The 19,186-nt window shown below is 45.2% G+C and overlaps 1 protein-coding gene across 11 annotated transcripts in view; it reads right to left on the reverse strand.

The window, feature by feature from the left end:
• Positions 1-8,865: 8,865 nt before the first annotated feature.
• B3GALNT1 (beta-1,3-N-acetylgalactosaminyltransferase 1 (Globoside blood group)) overlaps positions 8,866-19,186 on the reverse strand; it is a 41,744-nt gene continuing 31,423 nt past the window's right edge. For all 11 annotated transcript variants that reach the window (XM_075546986.1, XM_075546994.1, XM_075546990.1 and 8 more), the window contains one exon: positions 8,866-17,347. In XM_075546986.1, the coding sequence (XP_075403101.1) occupies positions 16,321-17,277 (957 nt within the window). In that variant the 5' untranslated portion in view covers positions 17,278-17,347 and the 3' untranslated portion in view covers positions 8,866-16,320. The remainder of the gene's footprint in view (positions 17,348-19,186) is intronic.

Here is a 19,186-nt window from a genome sequence, read left to right on the forward strand (position 1 = left end):
GTCCAGTTAAAATCTTCAGTATTATTAATCACAGGGGACCGGCAAGACCAGTAATTAAGGTAGTGAGTGACCCAAGGAGACCAAGTAAACAATTTTTGACTAACGCAAGAGTTTCTCATACAATAGTTCACTTTGTTTAAGGAATAACAATTTTAGACCTTGCCTATTCTGTAAGGCTACTTCAGTTAATGATTTAATTTGTTCTGACCATTTTTAAATGGTGGCTTTTAACATGTTAATATTTAATTATGTTAGAGAGGCCTTTCAAGCCATGGCTCTGGGTGATGGGCGCAGATACCTGTGGCTGCAGAGCCTGTGATACCTACTTGTCAAATAGACAAGTCGACAAGCAGGCGGTGAGGCCACAAGAACAAGAAAACCAGGATTCTAGGAAAGACTTTGGATATACTTGTGACCTATTGTAACACATTTCAATCATTTGATTACAATTTGCAGACGACCTAGACTGAGATAACAGAATTAAACTGAGCTTAAGGGTCTTTTACAGAAAAATGAACCTTTCCTTCTACATCAGGGAGGGAGGGCAGCCTTGTAATTCAAGCGGTGAGCTCAGGCAACAAGCCCGTTCACCTTGACGTGGTTGGAGTTGTGCGCTTGGTGGTAAAGGGACGTCTCAGCGTGGCGTCAGTCCAGTGGGCACGGACGTCTTTCCGAGGACACAGACACCGGGCTGGAATGGGTGCACAGGGAGGCTGCTTGCGGGTGCCTGGGTGCTGCCTTCCTCAAGAACTTGTGGAGTTGGTGCTGGAAAATCTTCAAGGTTTGCAGGGACTTAAGCAAATTATGATCATGAATCTTTGCTGAGGGTGTCCTTGGAAGAGTCAAGGAGTCGGTGTCAGATTAACTTGACACCTTTATACAACTTTTAGCCACGTACAATTTTCAAAACAAGGACAATAGTTCTAACAAGATACAACTAAAATATATACAGTTTTAATTATACCAGCCTTATTTAAACATAATTTTTTATAAGTGAGCAAAACAAAAATAGTTTATATTTTATAATCGTTCATATCTATGAAAGTTTGGGCATCCCATGTTTATACGGCCTACTTTATAATCTATTGCTTTGAGGAGGCAAGCATGGTCTTGGATGTGAAGAATCTTCATTCCGATTTGAACCCTGTGAGTGCAGCCATAAGCAACGTCAAATCAGGATACGCTGTCCTTAAAGTCAGTGGCAAAATACACCAGCTCACAGGCTCAAAAACCTTCTTTTCGTCTGGCAGGGTTTTGGTTAACTCAGTGTGGTCTTCCTCACTTGGCTCCAACCAGGGTGCCCATTGGTCACCTTGCCTTTTGACCATGGGCCCAGTCACACTCCAATTTTTTTTTATACAACTTTAGTCCCCTTGGGCTAGGTCATGAGCTTCAGCCAACCCGCTCTCATCTTCTTTAGTTCCTGTGAGCCAGTTCTTGGGTGTTAGTGACCAGACTGAACATGTCTTCTTATTCCTGCATTTCTTTCCATCTCCACACAACAAGTGGATCCAGGTGGTCACCTAGGAGGCATGCCAGGCTGCTCACAGGCTCCTTTTAATGTTTAGGCCTAGAGAGGAGAGTTTCTTCCACCTTAGGTACAAACCACCAGTTCAAAGTTTAAGAAAAGCCAAAAGGGTTCCTTTTTCCTGCCAGTAGCAATCTTCCCCAGTGTCTGCAAATGTCCAGAGCACACACAGCACTGGGTGAAGCTGACCTTTTCAGAGCCTTTCAGGCGTGGCCTCTTCCCATTTTAAAGATTCAAGTTGATGCCTGAAAGCAAGCAGGCTTACAAATTATCTAGTCTTTTACTTTTCTTTCTTTTTTTTTTCACAATTCAATGGTTTAATAATATTAAAATAGTTGTGCAATCATCACCACAATCTATTTTAGAACATTTCTTCTTTCTTTTTTTTTTGTTATTTCTTTTTTTTAGTCTTTTACTTTTCAATGATCATTTTTATCAATTACTGTATTAATAACAATAGTTTTTTTTACAAAGTATAGACCAAGTAAAGCCAGATTTAAAACTCAATTTTTAAACAAATTTGATTTTCATTTATTTTATTTGAACTTTTACTTGAGCACTTTTGTTGACATGAAATATGGCCTCAGTGTTTTGAGTGATTTAAGCCAGGGCAGGGCCCTCTCTCAGCCACCCTGACTTTCCCTCGGACACTTTGATCAAGTGGCACGGTGTCTGCCAGAGAGGTTTAAGGCGCCTTTTTTGCCCCCTTAGTTTAAACTTATATTTTTTACATTTATTTAGCCATCTTAGTCAAGATTAACCAAAGATAACTTCTAGGAGTTAAAACTTTAAGTTTCCATGTTCTTTCCAGAACAAAATTGAGTAAACAGTGTGGCCTTATTTGACCTCTGCCTGTGTAGCTGTAAGTAAATTTTATGAGTCTCCCTGTTCAGGGGAACAAAAGATTTTGTATAATTACAGATAGCATTGTTTACATCATTACAAATAGTTGCATTTATACCTTTAGAACAATTTTTATGAGGACCACAACTAGTAATAATGACAAAATTATTAACTATATATATATTTATTATAGCCTTTGACCGCATAATTAACACCACTCCTTTTGTACGATTTTATAGGTGAAAACTTTACAAAATTTATTATTTTCTTTGCCAAGCTGTGCAATAGTATTCTTATATTTAGCTAAAGTTACTCCTGTTGAGGAGAAAAAAAATCTATAATTAGTCTGATTAACAGAAAACAAAGACATTTACACTTGGATTTTAGCTTTTAAAATTAAAAAAAATCATTTTATTGGGGCTCATACAACTCTTATCATAATCTATACATACATCAATTGAGTAAAGCACCCTTATACATTCGTTGCCCTCATCATTCTCAAAATTTGCCTTCTACTTGGGTTCCTGGAATTAGCTCATTTTCCTTTCTCCCTTCCCCTCCCTCCCGGCTCCCCCTCCCTCATGAACCCTTAACAATTTACAAATTATTGTTTTATCTTATCTTACACTGCCCTGCGTCTTCCTTCACCAAGACAACCTTTTGCAGAGTTTACACACAATGGATAAGTTTATAACGCAAGTAACATTCAGGGCGCGTCCTTTCCTGGTGAGAAAGCGAATTTCTCCCCGTCTTCCCGTGGGCCTGGAGTTCACTGAGTGCCACTGGTGGAACCCACAGGTCCTGCAAATGCTATTTAACAGTGTGGATGAGGAATGGCAGCCCAATAAGAGTGACCGGCACGTACTTTAGATGACATACCAGGCACTGCCAGCTCAGCCAGAAACATGCGTTCAGGGCCATTGTTAGGTCTCTCTCTGGAGACTGTCCTTGTGGGAATCTCTGACCGAGACTGTCCTTGTGGGAATCTCTGGAGACTGTCCTTGTGGGATGACCTGCTTAAGGCAGACACATCAAAGGGAAAATGATACATTTTTTATCTGTGGAAATACACACACAACTTTAATATTTAATTATTATCATTAATGCTTTTCTTCTTTCTAAGTGTGGATTGGCGCCTTCCTCAGGGTCGCCTGTTCTGAATCTGAGCTTTTCCTCTGGCTTTCTAGGCTGCTCAGGGGTCTGACTGCTTCTTTTTAGGCCGCTACAACAGTTCAGGCTACAGCCCTTTCGCTGGTTTCTCCAGGCAATATAAACCCTTTGAGCAACTCTGATTTTTATTTTTATTTATTTTTATTCTGATTTTTTAAAATTTAAGTTCATTTCTCTTTCCTTTCATGTCCCACCCGGCTGAAGCTCCCCACAGCGTCTTGGGCCTCCTGGTGAAAGCAGCCGTGCTCCTTTGGGGTGGAAAGCATAGCCATTATTTGCTGGCCCTCATTTCAAGTGGGGCGATGAGTTAAAAACAAAAACAGGAACTTGACCAGCGCCCTACAGAGCAGGGACGAGCAAGCATCTGCTGACGCTGTCTGCACCTGACACGTGAGAGCAGGCAGGCCTTCCCTGTGACTGCTCTTTGCTCTCCAAGGATGAGGGCGTCGGGGTGGCTACTGCCTGCGGGCATCAGGGACAGAGGCCACAGCGCACAGATTTAGGCAAAGCCAGGGGGTGGGGGTGTTTGACCAAGAAGCCTAGAGCCACCGCAGAGAATCTTTCATTTTACGAAGAGATTCTGGCGTACAGGTGGTATCGGGGGTGGGTCAGAGAGCACCGAGTGGCTGAGCACGGAGAGAGCACTTCGCAGCGGCAGAAAGCACCTGTACAGAAAGTCAGAGACACTGAGCAGCCAGCAAGTGGGACCCAAAAGATAACCCCAGTCAACCAAAGATGAATGAAACTGGGAAGGAGGAGGCAGTTTAAAGAGTAGTGGTTTGAGCTGATTTTTCACCCTCTCAGGACGATGCTATGCTGCCTCACCCTTGTTCCGCATTCTCTTCTGAACCCCAACCTGATCTCCTGGCGGCGTCTGTCCATGTACCGCTGCCACCTGTACTGGAGGAGCTTAAGCAGCATTTTCCTTGTGTGTGATCTCAGTGATATGGTTCTATAATTTGAGCATTCTGTTGGGTCACCTCTCTTTGTCATGGGCATAAATACATAAATATGCATCTCTTCCAGTCCGCTGGCCAGGTAGCCGGCTTCCAAATTGCCTGGCACAGACAAGTGTGTGCTGCTCCAGGTTTCTGGAATATTTCAGTGGGTGGTCTGTCTATTCCTGGAGCCTTGTTTTGGGCTAACGCAGCCGGTGCAGTTTGAACTCCTTCCTTCAGCACCCCTGGTTCTTGCCCATATGCTGCCTCCTGAAATTGTACACTGCCAGCTAGTTCTTTTGGGTACAGTGACTCTGTGCATTCTTGCCGTTTTCTGCATCGTGAAATATTTTGCCTATAGACAAAATTGCAATTCGAGGGTAGACTTTTTTTCTTGAGTTCTTTCATGTCCAGATTTCATGAGTGTGTCCTTTTTTTTCTCTTTGGTTTTCCAATTCCAGGTCCTTGTACATTTCATTACAACATTTGGCTCTGTCTTCTTGAGCTGCCCTTTGAAAGTTTCTGTTCAGCTCCTTGCCTTCATCCTTTCTTCCATTCGCTTTAGCTTCTCTACAATTAAGAGCAAGTTTCAGGTCTCTTCTGACATCCACTTGGTCTTTTCTTTCTTCCTTGCCTTTTTAATGACCTTTTACTTCCTTCACAAACGATGGTCTTGCTGTCCTCCCACAGCTCATCAGGTCTTCTGTCTTTAGTGTTTAATGCATAAAATATGCTTTGAGATGCTCTCGAAATTCAGGCGGGAGAGACTCAAGGTTGTACTTTGGCTCCTGTGGACTTAACAGTTTCTTCAGCTTTATCCTGAACTTACCTATGAGACTGCTCCACAGTCTGCCCCCGTCTGGTTTTAGATGCTGACATAGAGCTTCTTCATAGTGTCTTCTTGTGGATGTAGTCAATTTGATTTCTGTATATTTCATCTGAGGAAGTCCACATGAAGTGGTTGGCTTACAAATTTCCATAGGTAGAATATATTCATAGGATTACAGGATCAAGGGGTAGGTGTTACTTAACTGCCATTGTTAGGCATAGGATATTTTTGTTTTGTTCACTTATAAAATGTTATGTTTAAATGACGGTGGGGCATGTTGAATTGTGCGCATTTTAGTTTTATCCTGTTAGTACAGATATGATTTCATTATTGTTTGAAAACTATATATGGTCACAGAGCTATGTGGAAGTGTTAAGTTGACAAGGGTGGTCTGTGGTAGATAGATGATCATTTGTCAATTTGAGGATTAAGAGTGAAGGGGTGGAATCTACTCTGTCAATTGAGTCATAGTGAATGAGGCTTCTGTATGGGCATGGCCTTCCCCTAGGGATTCTGGGAAACCTAGCACTTCCTCCTTAGAGGTGGGAGACACCTCCCTCTCTCTACTACACTCCCTGGGAGACATAGCAGCTAACAAGACACATGGACCCATCCTAATGCAAAGACCCCTGCCAGCACTGAGATGTTTCCAATGACCCTGGATCCAAAGACTTTCTACCCACTGGTCTGGGACCTTCTACATTCGGTGTCATTGCATGTGTTTTGTTAGTCTGAAGAGGACTTTATAGATTGGTATTGGACATAGGGGCTAATATCGGACCTATGAACTTCGTCTGGACTGGGCTGCGATATTTTCTCAATGTTCAATTGCTCTTGTATATAAATCTTTTTCTTATACACATATGTGTGTTCATGGATTTATTTCTCTAAAAGTATATGCTATGAACAAGTCATTGGTTTTGCAAAATTCTATCATGCTATCTCCATCTTCATTTCTATCACCAATCCATTTTTTCCAACGATTGTTTCATGTTCTTTGTTTCCAACATTTTCATTCCAATCACCAATAACTATCAATGCAATTTGATTGCATACTGGATAAATTTCCAACTGAGGTCGTTGGTAGAATCCTTCAATTCCTTCATCACTAGCTTTTGTGGTTGTTACGTAAAGTTGAATAATAATTGTACTGATTGGATTTCTTTGAAGGCAGATAGCTATAATCTGATCACAGATAGCATTGTGCTTCATGATGGACTTAGCAAGAAAGGTCTGACAATGAATGCTATGCCATTTCTCTTGATTATGTCATTCCCAGCATACGATTTTCTGATTCAAGATGGTCAGTACCAGTCCATTTCAGCTCACTAATGCCTGAGATATCAATCCTCATGCATTCGATTTCACTTTTGACCACTTCCAATGTTCTGAAATTCATACTTTGTGCATTCCAAGTTCCAATTATTAGACACCTGGGCTCAGAGATGTGCTGAATTATTTAACAAGGCTCTTCTAGCCATGATTCCTTTTTGATTCTATATTGAACGCCATCTTGTTAAGTCTAGCCTCTATGCCAGTGGTTATGATCCCATTTTGGAGGGAGTTCTATTACATTAATGGACAGGATAAGGTGGGATGGAGTTTGAGTCCCTACTTTACTAGAGGATGTCACTCAAGTCCCCAGCTTCTGTCTCCTTGGTGTATGGTCTGCAGAAGGCAGAATCCACACCTTCATCAAGGCCATGATGTTTGCGACTCTCCTTCCCAACCGAGCATGAGCCGAAGCAAGGAGACTTGCTTTAAGTGTCAGATATTATCACTTCTGGTGATTGATCCTGCATCTGGTTTGCCTCTTCCCGACTCCCCAGTTCTTGGGACTTGAGGTAATTAAAGCCTGTCACCTGTTCTCTGACCTCATTTCCTCAGTTTATTCCGCCTTGTGGATAAGACGTCTGAATTTTGGATTTGGGACTAAGAGCACTCACAACCACCTGAGCCATTTTCTTCAAGGCCTTTATAAGTTCTGTGAGACCACCGCCATCAATGCCAACTCATAGCAAGTCTCTGGGACAGGGCAGAAGTGCGCCTGTGAACTTCTGAGGCTGTCCCCCATTGCAGGAATAGAAAGCCTCATCTTTCTCCTGTGGAGAAGCCAGTATTTTGAGCCGCCGAGCTGCTGGTGAGCAGCCCGGTGTGTAACCTCCTGCAGCGTCGTGGGAAGTGAGCAGGCAGGTGTGTAACCTCCTGCAGCGCTGTGGGAAGTGAGCAGGAAGGTGTGTAACCTCCTGCAGCGCTGTGGGAAGTGAAGGAATACACTAAAGGGGAGGAGTGGGGGCTTACCAGGGACAAGGTAGAGGTATAACATTTTAGGGAAAAAATGGACATTTGCAACATCTGTAATCTTCACCTTCTTGAGACCAGTCTTGCATTGATTTTTCTAAAATCAATTCTTTCCACAGGCTTCCCCCTCGTGTTGGGGCTGGGGAGGGTGGAGTTCTCTTCTGCCACAACCAACTAGTTACAAGGGGCTGCCCTGTCAGCGCGGGAGGAAGCTACCTGGAAGACCGAAATATGTTGGGGGGACTATCTCTGGAGATATTTGCTCTTGAACACTTTAAAGAAGTTTTTTTTTGCACAGTTGCCCAATAGAATACGTCATTCTATATCTTGACGGCTCCCTGCATCCACGGACACTGACTGAGGATGGAAGTAACATGAAATCCAGTGTTTACCAGGATGGTGCTCGTTAGCCCAGTTGCGAGGATTTTCCATCACTTCATGTGCATCACAAACTGGACAATGAATGAGACTTTACCTTTTAACTAAAGTGTTGGCAACGAATATTAAATACGTCATGGGCTTCCTGAAAATGAACCAATCTAACTGGGAGCAATGACAGCCGGATGGCCTCAAAGGAGGATGGTGAGAGGTGTGTCCGACACTCGAACACGTCACTTGGAGGGACCAGTCCTTGGAGTAGGACATGATGCTCGTAGAGTAAAAGTGAAACGGAGTAAGACCCTCAGTTAGGTGGGTTGGCAATGACGTCGACACTTGGCTCAACCTGAGGGACGCTAGTGAGGATGGCGCAGGCCTGGGACAGGTGGTTTCCTGTTACGCGGCAGGTGGCTCTGAGAGGGAGCCAACTCCATAGCCCCTACTGGTATCTCTGGCAGCCATTACATTAGAGAGGCCAGTGAGGGTCTGAAGTATGATGTCACATATTGTATTTGACGATCTTAATCTCCTAGATCGTAATTACCCTTCCCTACTCTCAAACCCTCCAAGAGATTGTAAAGTTCACAGCAAGCTTGTGCAAGGGAAGCCAGTGGGAGGGGAGAGGGGTACAGCCCAGCCAAGGGCCACGTCAGGGAAGGGCAATGGCAGGGGGCAGGCTGTAGGGTGGATCGACTCCTGAGAAGCAGAAAACATTTCTCTATCCTGAAATCATGAGAGTTTGGGGATAGCACGTGGACATGGTACTGGAAATGAAGTGGGTCATGTAAGAGTACATAGAAATTACATTATTTGAATACTGAAAAAGGAAGTTTGGAGATATCTGGGCCCACAGTTCAGATCGCATTACACCGTATCTCGAACTTTTTGTATGACGGAAGTTTAAGCTCAAACAAAACATTCCAAAGGCATCTTGTTGGTGTGATTTCCCAACAATTTTATTGACATTTTAGTCCCCTATCACAGAACTCAGTAGTCCAATCACATCCAGAAGGGTTGTACAATCACCACCACATCCACCTTAGACAATTTCCTTCATTCTTTTACTCATTGGCAGCTCTCCATTTCACCTCAACATCCTTACCATACCCCCAGGGACCGTTAATCCAGTTACTGGCTCTACAGATAGCCCTAACCTGGATTTCATAGAGAGAAACATTTTTTATAAGACTAACAAATTCAGCAAAGTAAAACAGAGCAAAAAATCCTCAATGAAAAAGAAAGAAGATATATATTTACAATAGAACAAATGCAAATGGATCATAAGGAAGATGAAATGATAGGGCACTAAACTGTAATGTAATTTCATCTGCAGCAACCCACTTTCCAGAGTATTCTGCATGACAGCAAGACTGTGCACGTTCTGGTCCATCGTCAGAGGGGGTTCACCAGGGGCTCAATCAACGAGTATTTACCTTTAACTCTTTTTTAAATTGAAACAGCTTTAAAATGGTCAAAAGGGATATCAAATGATCAGATGTTGCATGCTATTATAACCATATCTGCCATAATTGACTTTACAATGCTCTCTGTCTGGTAACAGGACTAGTCACATCCCTCAACTATGGCCAGGGGGATTCACTGGAGGCAAAAAGCATCCTTCTTAAAGGTTGTAGTACATTCAAACTATGGAAATTCCCCATTGCCCCCAAGTATAGCTATTTTGTGACAAATTATGAAATACCATTAAGTACAAATCCGTCTTTTAGCAATAACCAATGCAACAATCGTTACGAAACATTTACCACGTGCTACCACCCCTGACAAGATGGACTGACCCAGCAGCTGCACGATGGGCTCAGAGAGAAGAACCATCGTGAGGGGGTGTCGGACCAGACACTGCTTCGTTCTGTTGTGCACGCACAGGTTATGGGCTAGAACCCGCTTGATGTCAAGTTACCACCACCACCCTGAAGTGGGTAATTTTCCTGTTGGCGTTTTAAAGACAGAACAAAGCAATAAAACAGGTAAAGTAACTTGCAGAAACACACTATTAGACCACCGAGCTAGTAATCAGAGAAACCCTGATTCAAACTCAGGCCACCTGGCCTTGCTCTCCTACAGCCAAGGGCGTTTCTGTGACTGGGGGCTGACAAGGGAAGTCAAGGTATTCGCTGTTGCGAGTGGCCGGAGGTTGCACTCATCAGTCACTTCGTGGTGTTCTTTACTCCTAGTTAACGCCGTCTTAGATGTTGTAGGAAGCCGTAGTGGAAGGTTGGACTACTGTTCGGTGCTGTCTCCCTGGTCTTGGCTCTGGTCCCCTTCCAGAAACCTGGACTGTACATCCTAATTCCTGCATTTCCATAAGAGCATGTGCGCCCCGGCTGTCAGCCCTGACGGCACACTTTTATTTTGAAGTGCGTTCACAGCCAGCTTTGCATAACGTCACCAGAGTCCCGACCAGCTCTCCTCCTGGCACTTTAGGGATGTCTAATACAAGGAGCTCCCTTGTCGGGGGTCCGTTCTCTGGGTCCCCTGTGCTGTGTCCGAGACGGCAGGTGCCACCACTTTCCTCCAGTCCTCTGGAGACAGCAGCCCAGCACCTTGCTGTGACTCTCTTCACTGAATCAGCGGTGATTCCTTCTGGAAATTTCTGCAATTCCCAGAAAGGGGCTCCTCCGGAGGCTCTCCTGACAACCCAGCTTGAGGACAGCAGGGGACAATAACGTGAGAAAGATGAGGTATCACACTGGAAATTCCAAACACAGGCACGGGATTCGGTCATTTACAGAAGGCACGGTTGCCCAAGCTAACGGGAACGTTGCAACTGGTTGGCCTTCAGCCCGGCCAGCAGTCCTGGTTGCTTATGCTAATAAACCTTTGATTAATTCGTATGAGTAAAATGGAGGAACGTAGGAAGTAGGGTACCAGGTGATGGTTAACTGATGAGAAAGGGGAGAGGAAGCACGCAGGGGCAATGAGTTATTTAATCTGGCGCTCAGAGGCAACGTCTCTAACTCCTGCCCAGACCCTGTAAGGGTCTGGTAAGAAAGGGGGTTGGGGGTGGGGTGGGAGATACTGATAGGATTTGCCAGGAAGTAATTGCCAACAGGATTCACTGTGTGCCACCCTGCTGGGTATAAAATCGAGCCCTCTGAGAAGCGGGAGGGCTCTCATTTTCAGCAAGAGCCAGGAGAGATGTCCTCAGCATCCGAGATCCTTGAGCAGTGAACCTTCCGGAATCACAAGACAGCTAGCTATACTGTCAGAGCAGGGATACTTTCGTGCAGGAGGCTGGCTTGTGGAGTGGGGTGGTGCAGGGCACTTAGTTGGGGAAATTGGGGAGTCTAACCCAAGTGGAGCTTAGTGCCTCGGGGCACTTAATCCAGGGAGCTGGGTTTGCTAGTTTCAACTAAACGCCATTTAAAGCAGAGTAGTATGCCCTCTGGGCATTAGTAGATCGGAGAGAACTCTGTAACCCGTCCTGATAAACAACTCAACCCCAAGTATTTCTCATTGGCATTGCAGCTTGTTAGCTTCCTTCATAAGCCCGTTAGTCAGGGATTTTGTCTGTGCGCTCTGTATTAGCCATTGCAATGTATATCAGATTCCAGAGATCAAATAGAGAAGCAAAACAACACTAAGCCAACACAAAGCAATGTTTGCCCAGAACAAGGGCTGGTACGCCTCTTCTGTGGCATGAAGCGTGGACGCCCAGGGCGAGATGCTGTCTAAATACTTTCCCAACTGACGGTAATCTAAGACTCAGACTAGCCACGCGTGGGCTTTGTCCCTTGCTGTCACTCACTTTGGGAGCTCTACTGGCAGCTGCAGTGGCTCCACTGGGCTGCTCACAGCAAGGTCCACAGGGAGAAAGCTGGGGCTTTCTACTCCTCTAAAGAGTTCCAGCCTCGGACACCCACGGGGCAGACCTACCCTGCCATACAGGGTCACTATGAGTCGCATGACAGATGACACGGAGTTTGAGAGGTGTTTGGTCATTGAAAGCAGGCTTATCCTACCCATCCTTGCTGGTCCCTTTAATGTCCTTTGAGGCCCAGAAGAGGGCACTTCTCTCAGACACAAATCCTGTCTAGGAACTGCTCATTCCCCACATTGTCCCCCAGTTTCCAGGACCTGTTTTCTATGCTTGCTTCAGTCTGCTAGCCACACCTCCACCAGCACGTGCCATCCGTTCGGATAGATTCCTTGACCGTCTGGACCCAGATGGAGAGTTTGAAGGGGATCCCGTGAGAGTTGACCTCTGGCTCACACAGAGTCCGGAAGATTTGGCTTTAATAAAAAGAGAAAGTCCCCTTGGAGGAAGGGAGATAACACTGCTAAAAGAAACATGATGGGCTTGCCAACGTTTTCACTTTTACCCTTCTTTTCCCAGGTTGACCCTAGTCCTACGCCTGCTCTCCCCCCACCATGTCCCAAGAGAAAAGGGTTTTTCCTAACCACATGCTCAGAAACGCTGGCTGGCTATTAATACCTCAGCTCGGGCTGCACTGCAGCTGGGCTGTTGGTGAGAACAGGATCATGCCACGACCATGTAAGGTAGAGCCGGGGAAAGATGAACCGGGGAAAGAGGACCAGGATCATGCCACGACCATGTAAGGTAGAGCCGGGGAAAGATGAACCGGGGAAAGAGGACCAGGATCATGCCACGACCATGTAAGGTAGAGCCGGGGAAAGATGAACCGGGGAAAGAGGACCAGGATCATGCCACGACCATGTAAGGTAGAGCCGGGGAAAGATGAACCGGGGAAAGAGGACCAGGATCATGCCACGACCATGTAAGGTAGAGCCGGGGAAAGATGGACCGGGGAAAGAGGACCAGGATCATGCCACGACCATGTAAGGTAGAGCCAGGGAAAGATGAACCAGAGTTAAAGGGTCCGAAGCACTGGTTTCCTGTGGACCAGAAACACTCTGCTCGGCTTGAGGAGTCCCTCTCTCCCTTTCAGGCACGGGCTGTGGCTGATCATATTACCATACCCCAAGACTCTTTCGCCAATGGGCACGGCTCCTTGCCTGCAAGCCTTAACAGCAGGACTTCCGGTGAGACGACACCTCCCCAGCCCGCTGACCCCCCTCACCCCCACCGGGACTGCCATTTGGGTTGGGAGAGGCCTCCGCCACCCCACCGGGTGCTAGCTGGCTTGCTTCTTGCCGCTAGCCCAGGGGATGGCAGACTCGCTGGAGCGCCCCATGGGGCTCTTTCGGTATGTACGTGTCACTCTGAAATAAAATTGAAAATGAAAATATTGTTCCATGTAAAGGCTCTATTATTCAGATCATGGTGATATCATTTGTTTGTAAAAACAAATAGATTCATGGCTCTCAAATAATTAAATTATGGCAAGGGACAGGATTGGCTCTTCCGTCTCAAAGGTTTGCGGGCCCTGCTCTAGGACAACGACATGCTCCGCAGGTGCCCCCTCCTTCGACCAGGGTCCCACGAGGAGGCACGGAGCAGGCCAGGCACACAGCCACCTGCCAGCAAGCACAGGGATGCAATGTCAGTGAGAAGTCAAAGTGACCTCATAAGCCTGAGATCTGGGGGTTGGCACTGCAGCGCACTCGGGCCAAAAGCTAACTAGTGCACAGCGCCGCCGGCCGACACAACTTCAACAGAAATACAACCGGCGGCAGCAGGGTCACTGGCGCAGCCACTGTGCTCACCTGCCAGCAGCGGCTCGGGCAACAGTCTGCTGTGATCCACTGTGCCGTCACTGGCTCATTTCCAAAGTGAACGGCCAGGCATGACTTCCTTTCTTACGGGACTGTCCTGGTCTGGAAGCTCCACGGAGACCTGTTTACCATGGGTGGCCCTGCTGGCATTTGAAATACTAATGGCAAAGCTCCCGGCACGTAGCCACATGCAAGCCACTACGGCAGCTCGACAAAGGCTATCGGGTGCAACGATCTACTGAGGGGTCCCTAACTCAATGCTTGCAAGCAAACAAAGCAAGTAGACGAGGCAGAGGTGTGGAAGGCCGGGGGATGTGGCAACCAGGGAGCGGACCCGCCTTAGCACAGGCTTCAGTTTTAAAATTGTTATCTGGGGGAACAGAAACATGATTTTGGTTATTTGCCAAGTATCAAGAGGGCAAGATTTTAAAGAGCCCAGCTGACGAATATCTGCTAAGAAAGCTTAGACTGTAAAGAAGCAGGTATTTGAAATAAAAAGAAGCATTTGCCGATCCAACGTCTTACTGTTCTTCATGACCACGTAATATTTTAAGGATCCTGTTCATACCAATCTCTTGTTGAGAAGGAACATTCTGCTGAAATTTAACAATTAAATTTTGATTTAAAAAAACTTTTTGGAAGGCTTACCCTGCAGAGCAGCCCTGGTGGCATAGCAGTTCCATGTTGCGCTACCAGCCTCAAGATCAGCACTTCGAAACCACCAGCTACTCTGTGAAATAAAGATGGGGCTTTCTACTCCCGTAAAGAGGCGCAGTCTTGGAGAGTCATAGGAGGGTCACCAAGAGTTGGCACTGACTTGAAGGCAGTGAGTTTGGTTTTGAGTTGCCCTTAAGACAATCTATTATCTTTGTTTGTTTTAAAAATTCTCCATAAATCTTCCTTTAATTGGTGTCCCAAATATCGACATTATATTCTGTCAAGTCTAATCCCATCACAAAAACCGCCACTGCCATTTGTCATAAAAGAAACGTCTTCTCTCTGGGTGGGGATTAACAAGGGTATAGGATGATTTCCACAGAATATGTCATTTAGTTCATGTTACTGTAAATCTATCCAATCTGAGCCCTGGGACGTAGTAGTAGCCTGTGAAAGGGGACTGCACATTGGTACAGTCTTCAATGAAATGACCTGTTTATGAAACATATTTGAGAATTATAAAAGTTGGTCATATACCTTCACACTTTTATCTCCGGCCAAAGGAGTTGGTCTTTTGCTATCATGTAATTAAAACAAGAATCCTTTGTTCCTATCAACGATAATAAGAAAAGGCAACATACCAGGAATGACTGAGTAAGAGCAGAAAGCCCTGCGCAGACATGGCCTTCCCTGCCCAGACGGCTCCTCCCTACATAACCCACTGGAGCCTGCCCTTCTCTTACTGCTAGCTTGGGGGAGGGCCACAGCCAAAGGCCTCTGGGCATCTCATGCCAAACCGAGCCCTTCATTTAGCAAGAGCTTGCTTGGCAAAGCTGCCCAAGGAAAGATAAATAACCTAAAAAAACAAACAAACACATAACATCAAACTATCTAAAGAAGATACACCAGTACTTCTGTTAGGAAATTACTTCCACATGGGATTTAAATGAGACTCTGGTTGTAGACCACCTGTTACAAGCTTTCAAGGTGATGTGAGAGATAAAAATAGTGATAGTAGCTTCTTTTTCTGGTTTATTCACAAACTTATTTTCAGGGAGAAAACACATGGAATAGATGAATACTGTGACTCTTCTCTTTCTCGCTCAAAATGTTGGCACATGACACTGGTTCATAATACTGTGGCCAACAGGCTCTCTCTCGCATCGTCAAAGTCCTTCTTGCAAAACAAAAGAAACATCCTGCAGTGCTCCTAATGGATTCCCGAGTGCAAAATGAGGCAGATAAAGTGACATCTGAAAGTACTGGGGATCACATTTTTCAAAACAAGACAATTCAGAACTTCTTGCTTGAACTCTTCACAATTATTACCACAATAAATATCTGTTGATTTCCAAGGAAGTTACTTATATGCAATAAATACCTAGGAGCTTATACATTGATGGGGTATCAATAATATACTGATCACTGAAGTAACTGGAAAAAAAATTAAGCGTAAGGGGTGAGTCACTGTTCTGGTTATACAATCTTAAAACAACCATAATAATAAAACACCAAAAAAACTCTATAAATATCCAAAATGACATGAAATTTTGTTCAGAATTACTTTAGTTAAATCTATCACACAGAACTATGTATTTTAAAATTCCTAATCCATATAAGACATACATGAAACCCTTAAAGTGACTAGACTTCAATAAATAGAACTCCACATGGTGTGGCAGTTATGTGTGGATGAGCTCATAATTCACTGAGACCCTTTTAAGAAGTTCCTGGCTATAGAACGACGTGTCTCAATTGTTTGGTCCTCTTTATTAGCAACATCTTCAAACTCTTTTATGTCAATTCCTTTGAACATGACCTTAAAAGGGTCTAACTGTGTTCAACCAACTGTGTGAGAGACTGGTGGCATCTGTCTCCTACGAGCCCTTGTTGAGTTTCTGCTCTGTGTAAGACCGTGGACGACCCTTCCTGGGGGGTTCCCATCTGAGCTTCACAACACAACTTTACCACTGACCACGGAGTGCCCTGCCCTGCTCTAGGCTTTTGGTAAAAACGTAAGATCAATAGTGGCATGTGGTGTTCCTGAGCATAACTTGCCAAAATGTGATAATTTCCTTGGAAGAAAAGCCATGAGCTGCAATCACACGTCTGAGCTGACAGACGTCCAAGTGGATCCTATATAAGAAGAAAAGGTTGGTGTCTTCTGGAATATGAATGTCCACCTTTAACAGATTCAAGCAGATCCCAACATAGACGTCTTCAAACTTCACGGGCTTCACGTGACCCATCATGTCATAAATCCGAGGCACTAAGTCTCGGGACATGACGTACCCCAGCCCACTGCAGTAGGGAGGATACACCTTGAAGGGATACTCCTGGTATGAAATGTGGGTTTTGGGGTAAAATCCTCTGTAGGAATAATTATCTATCAGAGGATAGCCGGTGAAGAACTTCTCTGAGTGGTTTAAATGTAAAAGATACTTCACTAAGTTGCCAGTATTGATGAAAACATCAGTGTCTGTCTTCATGACATACTTGGCATTGGGGCAAAACTCGGTTACCCACCTGAAGGCCATGATTGTTTTCAAGGTCAGGTTGTTATAGGTGTCTAAAAAATCTTGGCGTATTATGTCGCCGTAAAGCAGGTGCTCATCTTCCAAGGCCAAGGTTAGTGTGTCATCTTTCTTCTCAGCATGGCCTAATAAAAAAAAGGTAAGAACCTCATATCCCCACCAAGACTTTTTTTCACCCCAAGTGACTCGGATGGCCTGTCTGGCTTTCACTTCTGCAGGGTGTGACGTGACCAGGATGACAAGAAAGGGGTTTTGATGAGAGCAGTTGGAATGTTCTCGTAGAGTGAAGCGGAAGTCTTGTCTGTAAATTGGCTCATACTCGTAGAAGTACATGAAGTTTACACGTTCGATCACATTGTAGTGGGGGAGGCTGAGGTACCACATCACGAAGAAACTCAGGAGGGACAGCAGCAGCAGGCTCCATTTGAGGGACCTCAGGGACATCTTAGTTGGAAGGGTGGTTCAGAGGGCCAGGGCCGTCCACAGCAGTCTGGACGCACGCGAGGCTCTGGTTCTGGAAGATTAGTTATCAAAGACCCGGTTAGTACTGTTACCACCCCAAAATGCATTTTAAAAGGATAGCTGATTGTACAGAGACAAGAGAGTAGAACAAAGCAAAACCCCCAAATCCTGACCTCAATCTACTTCATTTCCTTCGACAAGAAATGGCTGGATATCGATAACCAAACATGCATACTATCGTTTTACAGGAAAATCAAGGTCAAAGCATATTCCCAATTATTTGGGGGTCAACTAGTACTTATTTGTTAGCAAACACATGCTAACTATGTTTTCTACTAATCGAGAGTTGTCCAAGGTGCGCAGTGGGACAGAAAGAGTTGAGAAGTGGCTGGGAGAAAAAACAAAACAACTTTCTATTAAAAACCCAAAATAGAACCACATCTCGTTACCATCACGAAAATAAAGTCAAGGATTTAATGTAAGAGGTATAGGTCTACCAGTGTCAAGTGCAACTAGAGCAAGGGTCGTTTTCAGCTGTGTGATCTGATTACGGCATCCAGCACAGTCAGAGTAAGAAACCCCCTGCAATTATGAGCATCCAGGGTGACCCGCTGCTGAGGGACAGGAGGCCGGTGGAGACTCACTCACCTGAGCGAGCCGAGTTCTCTAGACACAGGTGGCGTAAGCATCTCCTATTTAAGTGCTCACACTGTGAAGTGGATGTTACATGCCTCAGAGCATGGCCATCAAGCTGAGTCTGACTCATGCCGACCCACTACTGGATTTCTGCGCCTGTAGATCTTTATGGGAGCAGATGGTGTCATTTTCTATCATTGACTTTACACACTGCTTACTCTGGATCCAAAGCAAACCAAACCTGTTGCCATCGATCATTCTCCACTCCCGGCGACCCCATTTGTATGGAGCAGAACTGCATCCCATAGGCGTCTCTTGGTTGGCATCTTTACAGAAGCAGAAAACTGGAACGAATCTCCTAAAGCCTCACTGGGTGGGCTCATGCGGTCAACTTGTCAGCGAGTGATTGAACACACGCTTTTCAGGCCTCTACAGTGAGTGCTCGCTTTAAGGCCTGCCCTGAGTATTGAGTTTCCCATTCTGATCTATTCGGAAGTCATTGACCAGATCAGAATCCTGGATGGAGCCTCCTTGAATACATGCCTTTACAGAGAACCTCCAGCTGAAGTGGGTTTCGAATCTGAGCTCTCCCTGGGCTATCCTGGCTCCGGTGATCTAACATAAGGCATGTACTTTCTTCATGTTGACTGGATATCTTCTGTCTCCCAAGGCTGCACCTGGCACTACAGGGACCAAAGGCACCACAGGAAGTGGATGAGAAGAAAACCCCAGGGGAGCCTGTAAACACAGCATGAGAGGGGGCGCAGGTCACAGAAGGCCAGACAAGAGAAAGAGCAAGTCAGTGAGAGGTGGGCTGCTCAGCTACAATTATCTTAGCAAAGGGTGCTCTGGATCTCCAGAATTTAATGTAAGTTGCAAATAACCTAAATGAATGTCTGTGTGGAGGGGCGGGTTAGCAATAACTCTTAGGTCAGTCTTACAGTCTTTGGACACACGGCTATTCTGCCTCCAATTACAAATGACAATGCTGATAACTCAAGATACCCTGCCCTCCCCTATCTGGTCATATCTCACTTGCCCTGATTATTCCTGCTGATGATCACCTTTCCTAGTTCCGAAACTTCCTACATGCTAGGTCACACAATTCAATGGAATGCTTCAGCCGACACTGTCCAATTCTGCTTCATAGATGATGTCTTGCTCCTCCACTTACGTTCTGTGACTTAGATCCAAACTGATAATATGAAAGGAATTATCACTTTAGTAAATGTTCTACTCACCTGGCTACTGGGCA

This window comes from Tenrec ecaudatus, chromosome 4 (assembly GCF_050624435.1).
Source record: "Tenrec ecaudatus isolate mTenEca1 chromosome 4, mTenEca1.hap1, whole genome shotgun sequence".
NCBI classification, from domain to species: Eukaryota; Metazoa; Chordata; class Mammalia; order Afrosoricida; family Tenrecidae; genus Tenrec; species Tenrec ecaudatus.